The 17,909-nt window shown below is 40.5% G+C and overlaps 1 protein-coding gene across 1 annotated transcript in view; it reads right to left on the reverse strand.

Annotated features, from left to right (window-relative positions):
* Positions 1 to 1,929: 1,929 nt before the first annotated feature.
* Positions 1,930 to 17,909, reverse strand: part of oprl1 (opiate receptor-like 1) — a 50,760-nt gene continuing 34,780 nt past the window's right edge. The window contains exon 6 of the mRNA XM_077514065.1: positions 1,930 to 6,104. Coding sequence (XP_077370191.1) covers positions 5,569 to 6,104 — 536 coding nt within the window. The 3' untranslated portion in view covers positions 1,930 to 5,568. The remainder of the gene's footprint in view (positions 6,105 to 17,909) is intronic.

Consider the following 17,909-nt stretch of genomic DNA (forward strand, 5'->3'; position numbering starts at 1 on the left):
CTATCTATCTATCTATCTATCGCTTCTCTCTCTCTCTCTCTCTCTCTCTCTCGCTCTCTCTTTCTCTCTCTCTCTCTCTCTCTCTCTCTCTCTCTCTCTCTCTCTCTCTCTCTCTCTCTCTCTCTCTCTCTCTCTCTCTCTCTCTCTCTCTCTCTCTCTCTCTCTCCAGGAAGTTTATCATGCGATGAGATCATGCAACAGTAATCGGACAACTACTGCTGAGGAGGACTTTCTCATCAGATTATCCCCCTCTTAAAATATCGGGGTCTGGTATCGGCAGCCTCCATGATTTCACAATACATTACAGTTTTTCACAGTTCGTAACACACATTTCTCAAAACACTTAACATTTCTTCAGATTGTACACACACGCCTGAAAACCTCACACGAAATGCTAGACCTGACACTCCCTTTTCAAGATGACTCTTTGCCATCAAATCTCTTACCTATTCACAAAATGGAACAGCCACATTCTTGAATGACACACACATACCAGTTAATTGGTACACAAAGCCCAATTATAGAAATGAAACACACAATGTGAATGACAATGCCTCATGAGAATTAGCCATTTTTTCCATTTGGAAATGGGTGTGTCGGCTCACTTCTTCAAGCAAAAAATATCGTAACAAGTCATTGGTTTATTGACAGTGTTTCAGTGCACAGGCATTTCTAATGTAAATGTATGAAAAAAGAAAGTCAAAATGTTGCATGTTTGGTTACCTACACCCCCTCCTCTCCCTTCACAGGAGGCCACATCAAGTCTCCTGTTTCAATCTGGCCAGAGGGCCTCATCCACATCACAGAGAATGGTCTCTGCCAAGGCACCTCTGCAAAAATCGCCTTGAGTGCCTCATAGTTCTCCTGATTGAAAATTGCTCACCAGACGTGGGTGTTGACAGTTTTGTATCATTGTGTGATGTGGACTGATGCTTTGAGAACTGTAAAATAAGGCCTGAAATGCTGATTGAATATAAACCCAGAAGGACTCTGAGATCTGCAGACATGGATCAAATATGGCGCTTTTCCACCGGAACGGTTCCACACCGAAGCGGCATTTGTTGTTTTTTGTTAGCGTTTCCAATTTGGGACTCTTTCGGGGCCGAGCGGTTCCGTTTTAACCGCTTTTCAGAAACCTTTCGGCAGTGGTTCTGCAGCGCCGGTCGTTGGGAGACGAGGGGGAGCGTGTCGTCACCTGTCATCTGATTGGCCGACAGCAATGCAGCAAAGCTGTGGCACACGCCCATTTCCTTGTTTTACGCAAGAAGCAAAGGCGCCGCCGGTCTTCGCCAAACTCATAAAATGACAGTATATACAATAAATACAATGTTTTACAACAATGTTGAACTATATTTACAATTTAAAAGGTTCTTGTGGATGGATTTGTAATGTTTGTTTGCAACAACGCTCGCTGGTGTGTCTTCCCATTCACTTGAATGAGAGCTCCAGCGGCAGAGCTCTCCATTCAGAAATAGCTTCGCAAGCCGTTAGTGAATTGCAAAATTTCATCCATGGTGGTCCATATTAAATTGTAAATAGGGTTCAATGTACTACTGCCTGAAGCTGGCTGGGATAGGCTCCAGCACCCCCGCAACCCTTGTGAGGAGTAAGCGGTTAAAAAAAATGGATGGATGGTTCAATGTTGGCACGACTTGCCACTCATGAAATGTTATGGCAGATCCGCACGCACTGTGAGAGTGCAAGCTTGGCTTGGACAGTTCAAATGATCCCGCCCCCCTCCTGCAGCACACCTGCTGAAAATGGAAAAACAATGGAGGCTGTGTAGTGTGGTTGCGTGCAGTGTGGTTCACGTACAATTAATACTTTTAGAAAACAATTTTGCTACTTGTTGTCGACTGAAAATGACGTGCTCAGTGGAAACGACCAATCACAGCTCACTTGTTTTCTAGGTTTGGTCACCTTATGTTGATCAACATCAATATCTTTATTAATGCCATATTAATGCAAAAAATATATATACAATTTAAATGTAAGCTTCAGCAGAAAATTGTCCATGACGACAAGCCAGCTAGTATCACGGTGCTACCTAGCTGTGCCTGGAGTCATGTGACACAAACAGCTCTGACACATGACCACGTATGTACCACAAGTCACTTTGTACTTGTTTAGCTACAATGTGGTCTCACAATGGAAAAATTCAGGCCTAAGAACTGTGTTGATGTCATTACTCCAATCAGCTGAGATACAAAGACAGCAGAGTGTCTCCCGCACAGCAAAAACACAGAAGCAACACAACATTTTCATAATTATCAAATAGCAACATCAACAATATATGTTTTTCATTATACATTTGGACTTTCAACAGTTATTGGCTCAACATTCATGTGGTCTGCAAAATGTAAACGGATGAGAGGAGTCAGGTGCACTTTAACGCCCCTTCCTGCTCGGAGAGGCGCACTTTTTTTTTCTTTTCTTTTTTTTAATCTACATACTGAAAACACCAAGAAACGAGAGATCAGAGGTAAATGATGGTCAGAGCTGTGTTAATACTTTTACACAGCTGTTACGAAATATCTACAAGGATATAACGGGCAGTAAACGAGCACTCACTCCGTACCGACAAGGCAGCAGTGTGCACCCTCTTGGCATCAATGTCCTCTTTAGCTTTTTTTTGCGCAACAACAAACAACAAAAAGAACACCAAATGTTACACAACAGTGGCCTTTAAGGAAAAGAACATTTTCAATAATGCCTTTGAATTGTGGTGAAATGCTACACGGCTATTCTCAGATTAAAACGTTTGTCTTACGCAATCACCTTCAAGTGTATAATCAGGTGTATGGCTGCTGTTTATTTTATACTTTATCACACTGGTACCGCATTGTTGCTATGGTTACCTGTAGTTTCATACAAAAGGATGAGTCAGCCAAACTAAACACCATCTTCAACTCAGTGTTTTGTGTCATTTTTCCCCCTTATTAATTTTTTATTTTGCTGAACACGAAGCACACCTTTGTGTCCACTGTTTCCTGACCGTTGCCATGGAGACGCCAATGGATGCGGTTAATCCCTGCAGGCTCGTGGGATTCCTCCATGGCCTGTGTGTCTCCCACTAGTGGCCATAAAATCAACCCTCTCAGTTATATGAACTCATTATGTTGGAATACATGCACACAAAGAAGAAAAGAAAAAACTTTTTTTTTTTTTTTTTGTATCCAATCATTACTTGATTAGCTTACAGAATTATTTCAACTCACAGCATTAAAACAATATTTTCACTGTTCCAATACTTAAGGCAAGGGTACTACAAAGTGAATCCAAAGAAAAGAAATCCACCACAACTAGCGACACAATTACACAATAAAGAAGTTAGCATACTTGAAACAGACTTTTGCTGCCTGTGAAAGTTTTAAATTTGAACTCATCTTAAATCAATCAATCTGTCTCCTGGGCTGGATTTAAACTACAAGTAATGCAATTAACTTTTATTTTATTTTATTTTTTTTGCTCCCAAGTTACAGGATGTGGATATACTTCATGGTATCGCAATTAGAATAAAAAAACATTTGGAATCTGACATTCTCAGCTTGGAATCAAGACTTTAATAAGTATATGCAAATCTGATACCCTGCGATTGGCTGGCAACCAGTCCAGGGTGTCCCCCGCCTACTGCCCAGAGCCAGCTGAGATAGGCGCCAGCAGCCCCCGCGACCCTTGTGATAAATAAGCGGTCAAGAAAATGGATGGATGGAAATCTGATACCTATTGGCTATGTGCCAATCAGCCCAAACAACATGACTAAGAATTAAAAAAAAAAAAGTACTGGATGTAAAGGACAGACTGAATATGTGTCACTTGAAATGTCCGCGTAATAGATAGTTTAAAAAAAAAGACATTAAATTGGAATTGGTTCACTGGACAGGTAGTGTGAATCCAGCCCAGGTGATGGTCTTGGAAACATTTTCTTAGATCACAAATATCAATCAATGTCAAGCATACGAGCCCTAGAGGGTAACAGGTGGCTAAAACCCATTATCATGATTAAAAGAGGCGATTATACTGCAAACGCATCTGACGTATAGGTACAGCTTACCTCTCACCAAAAAGCCCTAAACAGGATACACAGTTAAAAAAAAAAACAAGCAGAAAGGAGGATTGGAATAAATAAACAAAGATGTGCAGCATCATGATAACACCTTGTGGTTTCTCTTTCAGGGTTAATGTCAGCTTTAAGACACTAAGAAGAGAGTGAGCCCCTTTGTCCCATGGAGCGGGGTCCGAGCTTGGTGACCCCTTTCTCCTGTCGCTCTCCATTGAGACCTTCAACCCAACCCTCAAAAGTGACCCTTGACCCGGCGAATTACAACACATCACCCCCCATGCAGCATTCACAAAGCACCTGCGAAGATCTTCTATCATTCATGCCAAAAAAAGCCAGATTGTTAACAAAATGTTTCATCGAGAAGCTCCGTGTTTGGATGGGCTGATGCTGCATTCCAGAAAACATGGAAGAAAGATCCTGAGGTGTCAGAGGATTCCAAATGTTCCATGTAAAGCAAATCTAAACAAAACAGAGCACGTACTTGACTAACAAATATTTATACTGTCTATATACAGCATAATCAAATGACTGCATGCAGAAAGAATATAGCAACATATCTTAACACCAAATTCCATGCAGAACAGGCTTCTATTAATGGCGATATCAAGGATAAGCAATCGATACAAATAAAGAGTCTATATACAGTAGCGTTTTACATTTGCAGTATGCATAATGACAAAGCACCACGTTTGAATAAAATCCCCCACTTTGGCTTTCGCTTGGCATTCCGTTGCACTTTTCCCAGTGGGAGGTCAGAAACCTTGGAATTCTCTGTTTTATGGAATGCAGCATTTGCTTCAATTTAGTGAATTCTTAAGTGATTCTAAACACGTATCTTAGGTCACATTCATACGACCAATTACATGCCTTCAGACACCAAATCCTGTGTCATGTGTATATACACACATATAATGTTTACAACCAATTTAAAATCTCAATTTAAGGCTTATCACATGAATCTGGTGGACCCATTAGTGATTAAAAAAAGACCATCACCACCATTTTTCCTTCCTTTCACACGTCCAAAACGATTCTGTCTGTGGACCGTTCACCTCCATTGACAATATACAATCTTCTTAAAAGCACCAAATGAGTGGTTTGCCTCCTCTCTAGACATGCAATCAGTGAGTCTTGTTCGCAAGAGAATTGGTTTTAAAACTAAACCCTGAACAGGGTTCATCTCCTGACACGTGGTGGTCTTCGTTGAGTTGTGGAACATTCCAAGAATCAAATAAAACACCCTCTAAGATCCAAATATTCGTCATTTCTATTCTTGTTTTGATCACCCTTCATACGGTCTCCCCAAATCAGATTCTTTTCCTTTCTGCACCATCGTCCTCATCGGATTCCCCCCCACCCCATGCCAGTCGTACAGTTGTCGGGCGGGGGGGCTCGCGCCGCTAGAGAGCTGTGATCTGAGTCAGTTCTGTGTTGGAGTTCCCCGTCCCCGGTGTCTCTCCTCTCTGTGTGGGATCTACCCCGACCAGGGGCAGCTCCACGCCTAGTCACGCGGGGTTGGGCGTCCCTCCGCCGGGACCGCCGCCGTCGGCCTTGCAGCTGTAGGCGGCCGCCACCTCCCGGGCGATGCTCCTCATCCGGCCCGACTGCTGGGTGTCGAGACGGAACGGCGAAGGCTGGCAGAACTCCCGGAAGCAGCGCTTGAAGTTCTCGTCCAGGAAGGCGTAGAGGACGGGGTTGAGGCTACTGTTGACGTAGCCCAGAGCGATGCAGAAGTGCATCAGGACCAACGTGGACAAGCTGCTCAGGTTGAAGCCCAGCGACTGGGCCAGGACCATGATCTGGATGGGGGTCCAGCACACCACAAACACCGCCACCACCACCAGGACCATCCTGGTGATCCTTCGCAGGTTGCGGTCCTTCTCCTTTGAGCCCGACAGGATGCGAACGCTGCGCAGGCGCTTGACCATCAGGCTGTAGCAGATGCTGATGATGGCCACGGGGATGAGGAAGGAGAAGAGGAACACGCAAGTGCCAAAGACGTGACTTCGTTCTCCGGGTAGGACGACGATGCACTCGACACCTTCATCCACGGGGGAAAACAGACATGGAAACAAGAAAAAAAATATCTGAAATATTTATGGACAAATCATCATCAATATAGTATGTTGGCACTAGCAGCAATGAGTGGCAACAGTTGCCAATGCATGTTCAGACATTTATTGAAATGTACCAATCAAGGTTATTTTAGTTAACTAAAACTCAAATAAAAAAAAATAATAAATTAAAAAAATTTTTAAAAAACAAACAAACAACTAAAACGAAGTGAAACTACATTTTAAATTTACAAAACTAACTAAAACTAACTAAAATTATAGTAAAAAAAATTCCTTCGTTTTCGTCTTTGGTGATTAATTTAATAAATGAGCTTTTGGGGTTGATTAAAAATGTGACTTAAGTATATTTATTTCGATATTAACCGGAATAAGGACATTTGAAGGTGTGTCACACTGAAGTGACATCTTCTAGCAGCAGCCAATAGAAAAGCACCTTCAGATGACGTCGCTCCTAGCTGACAATTTGGCGTGTTTGACTTTTGGCTCCAATCGCTCGCCTTGCCTGCTTTCTCATTTAATTCAGCCAAAATAATACGCTAGATAAAAAGTGCGTTACCGGTACTCTTTTCATTTTACCATGTTATTTATTAAATCTTGCAACACAATACACATTTTTTAAAATGAAAACTAATACTAAAACTAAGCATTTTTAAAATAACAGAGCCACTCTAAAAACAAATTCAAATTAACTAAATTTAAAAAGCAAAACTCAAACAAAATAAAAACTCACTATAATGAAATTTCCAAAAACTATAATAACCCTGGTACTAAGAGACAAATTGGACCAAATTGTTGGTATCCCTCTATTCATGGAAGAAAAATTCACAATGGTCACAAAAATAACTTGAATCTGACAAAAGTAAGAATGAAAATGTAATGAAAATTAACCAATGAAAATCAGACATTGCTTTTGAACTGTGGCTCAACAGAGTTAAGAAAGAAAGAAAGAAAGAAAGAAAGAAAGAAAGAAAGAAAGAAAGAAAGAAAGAAAGAAAGAAAGAAAGAAAGACGTCATGAAACAGACCTGGAAAACAAAAATCATGGTACCCCTAGAAAAGATTGAAAATAATTTGACCATGGGGAAATGGTCAGCCAAAGCGTGCCCTCTAATTAGTATCAAAGGTGTCTTCAAACTTGTAATCAGTCAGTTGGCCTATTTAACGGGTGACAAGTAATCACTATGACGTTAGGGACATGCACGCTGAACAATGGCCAGAAAAAGTGTCAGGAGATTACATAGTATATTATAGACCAAGACATTAAAGCTGTAAGACCATTTCCAAGCAGTTTGATGTTTACGTGACTCCCGCTGCACATATTATTCAGAAGTTTAACCCCTTCAGACCAGCTCTTTCTTACATAAGCACAACATGAGAAAGAAAATGTGGTTATCTTAATTGTTATAGTAGATGCCAGGATAATATGGCTGTAATTTTTAATATAAATATCATGCAAATTAATTTGCGATTGTGATTGGTTAACTCGGATCCAATCATGAGCCAGAAGTGTTGACATCATCCAAATTATGTGTTTTTATTGGTTTATCACGCAAATATGTCACGTCCACTGCAACCATCTATGGGTCCGAAGGGGTTAAAATCCACACTACTGTAGCCAACCTGTGAGCAACGAAAACCAATGACAAATTGAAGAGCCTGATAATACAAATGGTAATAAAAAAAAAAGAAGGCCAAAACAACCTCAAAAGAAATTAAAGGTCAACTCCAATGTGAAGGTGCAACAGGGTCAGACTGCACTATCCATTGTGCTTTGAGCCAAAATGGACTTCATGGGAGATTATGAAAAAGGACAACACTGTTGAAAATAAGCCATACAAATGTTGAGTCTGGAATTGACTGAACTGTACATTGACAAGCCACAAAGCATTCGGGAGAACATCCTATGGGTCAGATGAGACAAAACTGGAAGTTTTTGGCAATGTTCAGACTAAAAAAAAAAATGAAGCACAATAAGAAGAAAAGAACACTGTCCCAACTATGAAACATGGAGGAGGCTCTGTTTTGTTCAAGGTAGTTTCTGGAGAAATATGTTGCCCAGGATCAGAAAGCTTGATTGGTTTTTGGTCCATCAGGATAATGACCAAAATTCCGAAACCAACAATTCTGATGTAGCCTTCTATGAGTTCTCGTCTAAATCATTTTTGAACATCCGTGGAAGGAGCTGAAACACAGTTTGGAGATCACACCCTTCAACCCTGGACAACCGGAGATCAGTCTCAAGACCATTTTTTAAGGATCTGTGCCTTGTTTCAGAATCAAAAGCATTTTTACTTGGTCTTGTTTCTGTCTTGGACAGGGCAGAATTCGGACTTTTATTCATGACCAGTCAAGACTAGTTCTATTGTAATCAGTGTGAATGGCAGAGCAGAATGCAGGTTTTGTGCTGCCAAAAACAACATAGTGGAATTTGTTTTTTGTTATAAACGTAATTAGTGGGTTTTCTTTGATATGACATGTCTCAGTGTCAACCACCAAAAGTCTAGTCCTGATAATGTCTTGGTTTGGTCTTGACAACAACACGTGCATGTGTCTTATGAGAAGTGTTGATGTATGTAGTTCTGCTAAACGATCTTGCTATTCCATAATAGTCCCCAAATTCTTTTTGGGGTAAACATGCCACATGCGTGCTTTGGCTCACTTGATTGTGAGTTAAATATTGCCTGATAAACGCAATCAAAACCTTCTTTGTAATGCACAACGTGGATGATATTTGCATACATGAAGAGCCCATGAAAAATGCAAATAACGAATGTGATTAGGCGGCGACGCTAATATTGAAAGGCGGGCGAAAAGAAAAGGAGGGGAATATATGCATGTGTAATGGCACTTGACGGCGGAGGGACAAAAAGATGACGTGTGCGTCGAGGGACCATGACAGAAGACGAGACGGCAGCTTTATTGCTTTTAATTAGAGGCTGCAGTCGGCGGCTAATGCGTCTGAGGCGACAGACTGATAAGGAGAAAAAGGAGCACGACACGTAGGCAGAGCAGACCTTAACCAAGGCATTTGTCACCTGTGAAATCAATAACTGGCTGACTAACTATCTAAGATCTCAAAAGCTAAAAGGTCACCCAAATTGATCAAAGTGGAAAGCAAATATAACAAAGATTTGATTGAATAATCATGTTCTGCCATCTCTAGTTCTATATGGAATCTCCCATACTCTTAACAAATAAGACAAACGTCTTATTATAGCTTACTAATGTACATAATTACCAAAATATTCAATATTTACTTCTATTTCCATGTGATCTTGTGCTCACATCTTCCCTGCACACAACAGCTAAGTGCACATTTTATTTTTCCATTCATCCATTTAGTTTGTAGTCATCAGCTGCGTCAGCTTTAAGCCTGCTTGCAGGAAGTCAATTGCCGGATGTTGAATAGCAGCAGAAGAAAAGGTCATTCACTCAATAGCTTTTAGTGGCAATCATTCTTTCGGAATGTCTCACCTTCCCAAATGTTAATTGTCCCCTTCCACTTCATCTCTTCCGCCAATTGCTGTGTTACTGGGCTGCGCCATTGTTGCATTGATGCATTTTCGGACTCAAATGCCATTCATTAAGTCAAGGGGGGAAGGGGAATGGGTTATCTATTTATTTCAATTGTTTGTGATGATACTGCACACAGACACATACGCACACAAATGTGAAATATTTGAGATAGCAGAAAAATCAGATTAAACTCAAAATTGGTGGTGTCAATGGCTAAGAATTAAAATTATAACTCAAAACTGATTCATTATAGAACTAATTTTCTAAATATTTAATCACACTGTATATTGTGTGCATATGAGCAGTGATAAACATCATGTTTGTCATTAAGTATGTTTCTATAATAACCGCATTATGGTAATGTTTCAGACTCAGTGCATGCAACTGAATGGGTGCAAGCAAACAAGGTAATGTCACTGCCAACACATTTCTTATTCATGGATCGGTACAAGCTTCTATTACTCAACTCAACTGAACAGGTGTCCCCAGTCACGGCTGTTCACCCCAATTACTGCATATTGCTTCTTGTCAAATGTCCGGATAAGAAGACCCGCCGACACGTCACGACAACACTAACACGACAGATGTAAGGTGTTTTTAAGGTGTTTTTTTTAAGTTGCAAACTGTGTTGATTTTATCCATCCATCCATTTTCTTGACCGCTTATTCCTCACAAGGGTCGCGGGGGCTGCTGGCGCCTATCACAGCTGGCTCTGGGCAGTAGGCGGGGGACACCCTGGACTGGTTGCCAGCCAATCGCAGGGCACACAGAGACGAACAACCATCCACACTCACACGCACACCTAGGGACAATTCGGAGCGCCCAATTAACCTGCCATGCATGTCTTTGGAATGTGGGAGGAGACCGGAGTACCCGGAGAAGACCCACGCGGGCACGGGGAGAACATGCAAACTCCACCCAGGAAGGTCCGAGCCTGGACTCGAACCGGAGACCTCAGAACTGGGAAGCAGACGTGCTAACCACTTGACTACCGTGCCGCCGTGTTAATTTTAATTTCAAATTATTTTTGCCAAATAAAAGAAAGGTCAACATGAGATCAAACTAACAAAATGAGTGGTTTATTGACTGAACTCAACACTTGTGAGTGTGATCGCACTGGCTAACTTTACATCGTCCACCCATGGTGGTCTGCTTGCACTTTCTTGTAAACATACTTTGCTTGCTTCGATTTTCTTTGCATCTCTTTCTCCCTGAGTTCAAAATGAAGGAACGGAGCCACGGGCAGCACGGTGGGTGAGTGGTTAGCACGTCCGCCTCCCAGTTCTGAGGACTCGGTTGCGAGTCCAGGCTCCGTCCTTCCTGGGTGGAGTTTGCATGTTCTCCCCGTGCCCACGTGGGTCTTCTCCGGGTACTCCGGTCTCCTCCCACATCCCAAAGACATGCATGGCAGGTTAATTGGGTGCTCCGAATTGTGCCTAGGTGTGCTTGTGAGTATGGATGGTTTGTCTCTGTGTGCCCTGCGATTGGCTGGCGACCAGTTCAGGGTGTACCCCGACTACTGCACATAGCCAGCTGAGATAGGCGCCGTGACCCTTGTGAGGAGCAAGCGGTTCAGAAAATGGATGGATGGATGGATGGATGGATGGATGGATGGATGAAGGGAGCCACTTTCATTGGCCGCAAAGGTAGTCAGCTGTGTTCACGCCCACAACGGCGCAAATTCTACGCTTCTAACTGCTCTCCTAAGGGCAAAAATAGCAAAACAAAGGAAAGTCCACCTATGCACATGGTGCTAAACTTGCACTGAGCATGACTATAGAGCCCAAAGAGACAAAATGATTGAAGAATTATTTTATCCTGAAATGAGTGAGATGATAAATGTCTGAGTAGACTTGAAAGGAAATGAATTGAATAATAATTCAATCATATCCAAATGAAAAGTGATCAGCGGAGATTCTGACAGAAAAAAAAAAAATGAATCAAATGAAGATCAAATGAAATAAGAATACATTTGGGGACCAATGACAGGAAAAGGGAAGAGAAGTTATGAACTAAAGAATAATAAATGAAAAGAGGAGAATAGGTTTGTAGGCGAGAAATATAGAAGAAAGAGCAGGACGGGGGGAGTTGAAATGATTAAGGAAAAGGGGGAAAGAATTGATGAATGAGAAAGAGGAAGGAAAGTAAGGGATAAAAAAGGAGAATGGATTAAGACACGAAGCAGGAGAGCGGGAATGAAGCTACGGCATAAAAAGGAAGATAAAAATGGGATGAAGTGATGCAGAAATGAAATGAAGAAAGGACAAAGCGTACAAAAAAAAAAGATAAAGAAAAACAGACCTGGTGAAAGGAAGAGAATTGCTGGAGTCCAATAATAAAACCTGTCAAGATTGCTGCAGGCTTAAACTGGATCGATGCAGAACCACAAATTCTTTCGTCAACATTCATTCCACTGTTGCACAACAATGCACTAAAAATGTTGAGTTGGAATTAGAGGTGCAACAATCAATTGATGAATCAACATTCAATCGATTAATTAATCTATGACTATTTTGATAATCGATTAATCATTTAGTGGGCCTGTTCTTAAATGTTTAGAAGTTCAGCCATTCAGTAGCAAATGTTCTCAGATTTCTGTCGTACTTCATAAAATCAGACGAATTATCTTGATATCTGGCTAATTAATTTATGTTTGTGTTTTCTGCACTGTCCATTTGAAAGAATGTTTCTGTTGTTTAACAGTGATGTAAATTCATTCGATTCATTGATTAATTAAATCAATAATCATAAATTGTAATAATCCTATAGTTGCAATACAACTGATTGACATTTTTGCTGTACTGGTGATTAGGTCAGTATCTTAACAGATCCAGCAGATGGCGCTGTGGTGAGAAAACTGCCTTCCAGAAATATAATACCGTTTTTAAAAATTGACATGTATGAATACTGCTTTACTTTCCTCTTTTCCTCTGCCCCGTGGGGGCGACGTTGCACTCGACCATTTTCTTAATGAGCTTGGAGACAAAGTCCACAAATTCTGCCAAGCAACAAGTGACCAACGACTTTTGGATCTGTGTTGGCGCACCTGCTCGCAGGCTAAAATTTCTCTGTCATTAGTTTCACAATGAATAACAAAAACCCCCAGCCAAAAAACAACAACAAATACAACAAATCCTGTTTGGCCTTCAGTGGCGTCAATTTCATAACTTAGGACTGACTTTCCAACAAAACAAAGACATTTAGCATTGTGCTATGTTATAATAGGCCGCAGAAGAACCATAGTAAGGGAATTCCTGGCTTAGTACATTCAATTTAGACTTCAGTCATGTAGATGTTAAAAGCCAACACCTTTAAATAAAAAAAATTTTCTTACTGAATGAAACATAAGGTACCCTTACAGATAAAGCTGGAGTACAGCAAGGTCTCTGTCATAACAAGCAATATGCTTTTGAAAGTTAGGCGAGCTGTAGTTGCCATGGTAACAGCCACTGCATGGTGACGCAACAGGACCATGACTGGTCATTACTCGCTTGACTTGCTGGCAGTACTACAATTTCCATCTTGTATTTGCCAACAATAACAAAAACATGGGGTTGACTGACTCTAATTTTGAAGTTTGTTTAGTTTAGCACACGAGTTACTCAAAAGTTGCCTGCCACACATTCGCTGGCTTTGATTAGCGTCAGAGGGGGAAACCAATCAGCTCAGAGAGGCAAACACCCTGACAAGACAATTCACTAGGGAATAGTTTTTCTAAAATATCTAATAAGATTTTTTTAAAAGTTGATGATGTGGATTAATGTTAAATGAGTCAATAACGTCAAGAGCGTTCGGCAGGTGGCGTGACCACAGGATTACGGGCGGCCCGCCATTCTGTCAGCAGGCCAGCTGGCAAAACTTGACCTCCTCTGGGGAAGCTATTGGGTCTCATGGAGAGCAGCATAACGCCACTAACAACAACATGTGCACGCACACACAAATAAACACGCTCAATCTACTTTGGAAGCCTTTTAAAATACTTGTAAATGCATCAGTGAGGCCGCCATGGGTGGCCATGTGGTTGGGATTAAGGCTTGGAGCTGTTTGACCACAGGTTCAATTCCCTTAACTGGAAAAGGCACTCGTGGACTCAGATGGACGAGCTAGCATATGCATTGCTAATATTGAGTGTGTGCGTGTGTGTGCGTGTTTGTTGTTTTTGTCTTTTTATGGAACAAATAAATTTTGTTGGCATTGGTGAATTTTTTGTAAATATATTCACCTTTTGATAACCATTCACATTCAAAATAAAAATAAAACAAAATTGATCACAATCATAAAAGGAATGTACGTAGTTAGATGAGTGACGTCTTGCTATTCAGAAAATTACTTTTCGTGATATGCCCTGCAACGATCAGTTCTACAGTTTCTTCTTTTTTTCCCGACTTCTCCATCATCTGCCATTGATTTTCATGCTGTCTCAATTGTCACATAATTGTGATGTTTTTCATGTTTTTTACTTGATGACATGCAGGTTTGATGAGTGCAATGTCTGTGTCCATACGGCAGTTGCTTAGATGTGGAAAAAGTGTTGGCCCATTCCTGAGTTACACTTTTTTTTTTTTTTTTTTTTTTTTTGTTTGTTTGTTTGTCAGACTTACTTAAATGTTTCCCATAAGCAAACAGGTTTTTAGTATTTAAAGAGGAAAAAAAAATCCAAACTTATATGGTGAAAATCCTGATAACGGGTTGGGCCACCCTCAACAGCAACAACCAAACTCTTTTTTTTTTTTTTTCTAATTAATTAATTAATTTTTTTATAACTGGCAATGATTCTTCACATCTCTGTGGAGATATTTTGGCCCACTCTTCCTTGCAGAATTGCTTTAATTCAGCAACACTGGAGGGTTTCCAAGCGTGAAGCTTTTTAAAGGTTATGCCAGAGCTTTTCAATCATATTCTAAGTCTGGACTTTGACTAGGCCACTCCAAAATCCTTAATTTTGTTTTCTAAGCCATTCAGAAGTTTACTTGCTGATGATTGTTGTCGCGGTGCGGAAATCAAATGAGGTCATGATCTGATGGCCGAACATTCTCCCTCAGAATTTTCTGGTTAAGAGCAGAATTCATGGTTTCATCAATGACGGCAAGTCATCCAATCCAGGGGCCTCATTTATAAAACCTGCGCAAAAAAAGTACGTACAAACGAAACTCAAAACTCACGTACGCAGAATTTTTTTTAATAGATTTATAAAACAATACGTAGACACATACGCATATCTGCACGCAAGTTCCCTTTATAAATGCCACACGATCTCAACCGGCGTGCGCAGCAGATTCCACAAAGTTCCCCGTCCCAAGTCCGCCTATTTCACCCCATATTTGGCAACAGAAATCAACTAATCTGCGTATTAATAAGCAGCACGTGTTGACAAATATCAAATCAAAACAATTTGGACGGTCAATGAAAGGCAAGAAAGAAGGCTACATTCACCATGATGTATGTATAATTTTTGTATGAATTATAGGTCCTATTAAAAAAATAAAAAATAAATAAATAAAAAGATTTAAAAAGAAGATGTACATTGAAACCCTCATTGAAGAGGTCGAGTCACGGAAGGCCAATAAAAGCAAGCAGGACGAGTTGCAATGGGCTCTTTGCACAAATCCACTACTTCCTAAAATCAACACCAGTCCTTCATTTCCTGTCTTTCATGAGTGGACAAACTGATTAATCCAGGTGTGCCTGATCTCAGTAACTACAACAACATTGGCCAGACACACCTGGATTAATCAGTTTGTCCACTCATGAAAGACAGGAAACAAAAACGTGATATTCAGTTCAGGAAGTAGTCGAGCTGTGCAAAGAGCCCATAATGTCACCGCAGGGCACACAGTGGCAGATTTGTTTTTTGTTTTTTTTTGTTCAGGAAATAAATACTACTACTACTACTACTAATAATAATAATAATAACAATAATAATAATAATAATAATAATAATAATAATAATAATAATAATAAAAGGAAAGAAATAATCATAATCATAATAACTTGCTCTGATATAAAGGTCGCATAAAAAAAATAATTGGACCACTTTTATTGTCTTTACTCAGATTTTACTAATATACTAAATTGTCTCAAAATTAGGTGATCAATAGACCGCCCTATTATTGTTGTTAATATTCCCAATGTGTTGCTTATGGATCTTCATCCAGAATCACGGCTGCGTGGATCGCATTGTGAACGTTTATGATAGACTTTATTGACATGCGCATTTCTTTCTTATATTTATTTATTTATTTGCATGACAAAACCCTATCTTCATAGCAAATATGCTTGTACCAGACTGTATTTTCAAAAAAAAAATTCATTTTTTTTTTTTTATTGTATTGTGTCAATATAGTTTTATTTAGCCTTTAATGGCAATTGCGCGGCGGGAGGGTGACGTTACTATAGGCGCATATTGTTGCGCGGTGTGATGATGTAATTCGTGCAGTATGCGTCCACATTATTTGTCACTAAAGTGATTTGTTGCATGACGCTTTTTCATGATAGGTGATCAATGAGAGAAGACGGGCGTTTAAAATGTTTAAAATGTTCATTTGCATGCAGCGTTCCGCCCCGCTGCGTGCTCGTGACATCGGAGCAAGTCTGCAAAACAAACATTAATGTAACCCAACATCCAACATGCATGGAGTTTGAGAAATAAAAATGTGCCACAAAGATGACTGTGTCGCTGTTTTCCCATGTCTGCAGAATGTGCGGATTGCGTACGGTAGGTCCAGACTTGACGTGGCGGTGCGTAAAGTTTCATCGTTTGTTTTCTATAAATACCACCTTTAGCGCAGAAATGTTCGTACGTAGAGTTTTGGCCTCATTTTGATCGTACGCAAGCTTTATAATTGAGGCCCCTGGTGGGGCCGGGGGCGACGAGCTCTTATGTTAATGGTCCTGCTTTTTGTGAACCAAACATAGAAAGGCTGAAACCTGAGTTACAAGTGAGAAGAATATCCAGGAAGTGACAAAAGGAAAACAAACAATTGCAAAATGTTCACACTGATGATCCTTGGAGTGTGACTCTGTGGTGGTGGCAGAGCACCGGCAGCGGCAGTAAAGTTTAACTGGAGTGGAGCGATTGTGTGTTGGGCTAATAGACATCTCATTAAATGAAATGGAGTTCACCGGAGCATCAAGGTGGGTGCGCCACTAAAACCGTTGCGGCTGACGTGATTGAACTGTACAACTGCTTTTAGAGGCAATCAAAGAAGAGATAAACTGACTCCAGATTAAAGTGTCACATGTGGAAACTTATTACATGAGTGTTTATGAGGCATGACTCATCAACAGCACTCATCTGAGTGTTTTGATATTGCTTGCTTATTTGCTCCTCAGTCTTCTCAGGCTGTATATTCACTGCAGGTGTACATCTGTTTTTTGTTGTTGTTTTTTTATTTATTTTTGTGATCCAACATATCCAACATTGTTGTGCTTACATTAACTGAAGACTCACAATGACTCATGCACATGATTGCAGATGATTACGTTCACACTTGACCAAATGAACCACACTATCAGAGCAATTGCACTGGAGTAGGTTTGAATTGAACCCAACCTGGCAAATATGAACTCAGCCTTTGTCTCATTACATTAATCCCGTTGCACAGTACTCATTACTTGTGTTTTGGTTCTGGAAGAATTTGTGTCACTTGACTCTGTTTCACCAATCCAATGGAGCCAGACAGTCACATGACTGCACATAAGCAATTTTATATAAAACATGGCGGAAGTCTACACTTTGAGAAAGGCTCCAGCTCACCTGTGGAGCAAGTGAGGAGAAGGGCGATGAATGCATGGACTACAAAATGAACCACCGTCATTTATGTTTGCCGAAAATGTCAGCATTTCAGCCTACAATAACTCCATTTGTAACATACAAGAGTCATTAAACAGGAGCAGCGACAAAAACAATCCGCAATCTATGCACAACAATGAAGATAAAGGTGCTGTGTGTGTGTGTGTGTGTGTCTCTTCGTATCTATATTAATCTGTGTAAAGTACTTTGAGTTGAATTTAATGTCTGAAAAATACTGTATAAATAAAGTTTGATTGATACTGTTCCAACCTCTGGTGTAAGACCAAGAACTTTTGAATGGGAGTTTGCTGACGTAGTGGGCAAGAAAAAGACGTCTTCTATCCCCAATACTGTGCCAATTCTGATCAGAGTAAAATCCTCAGCATGTCAGGTTCCATGTCATTCCGAGTAGGGGTGAGGTATAGAGGTGGCCTCTCCTAATGTGAGCTAAAGTGTGTTTAGCA

Source organism: Festucalex cinctus, chromosome 2, assembly GCF_051991245.1.
Source record: "Festucalex cinctus isolate MCC-2025b chromosome 2, RoL_Fcin_1.0, whole genome shotgun sequence".
NCBI lineage: Eukaryota > Metazoa > Chordata > Actinopteri > Syngnathiformes > Syngnathidae > Festucalex > Festucalex cinctus.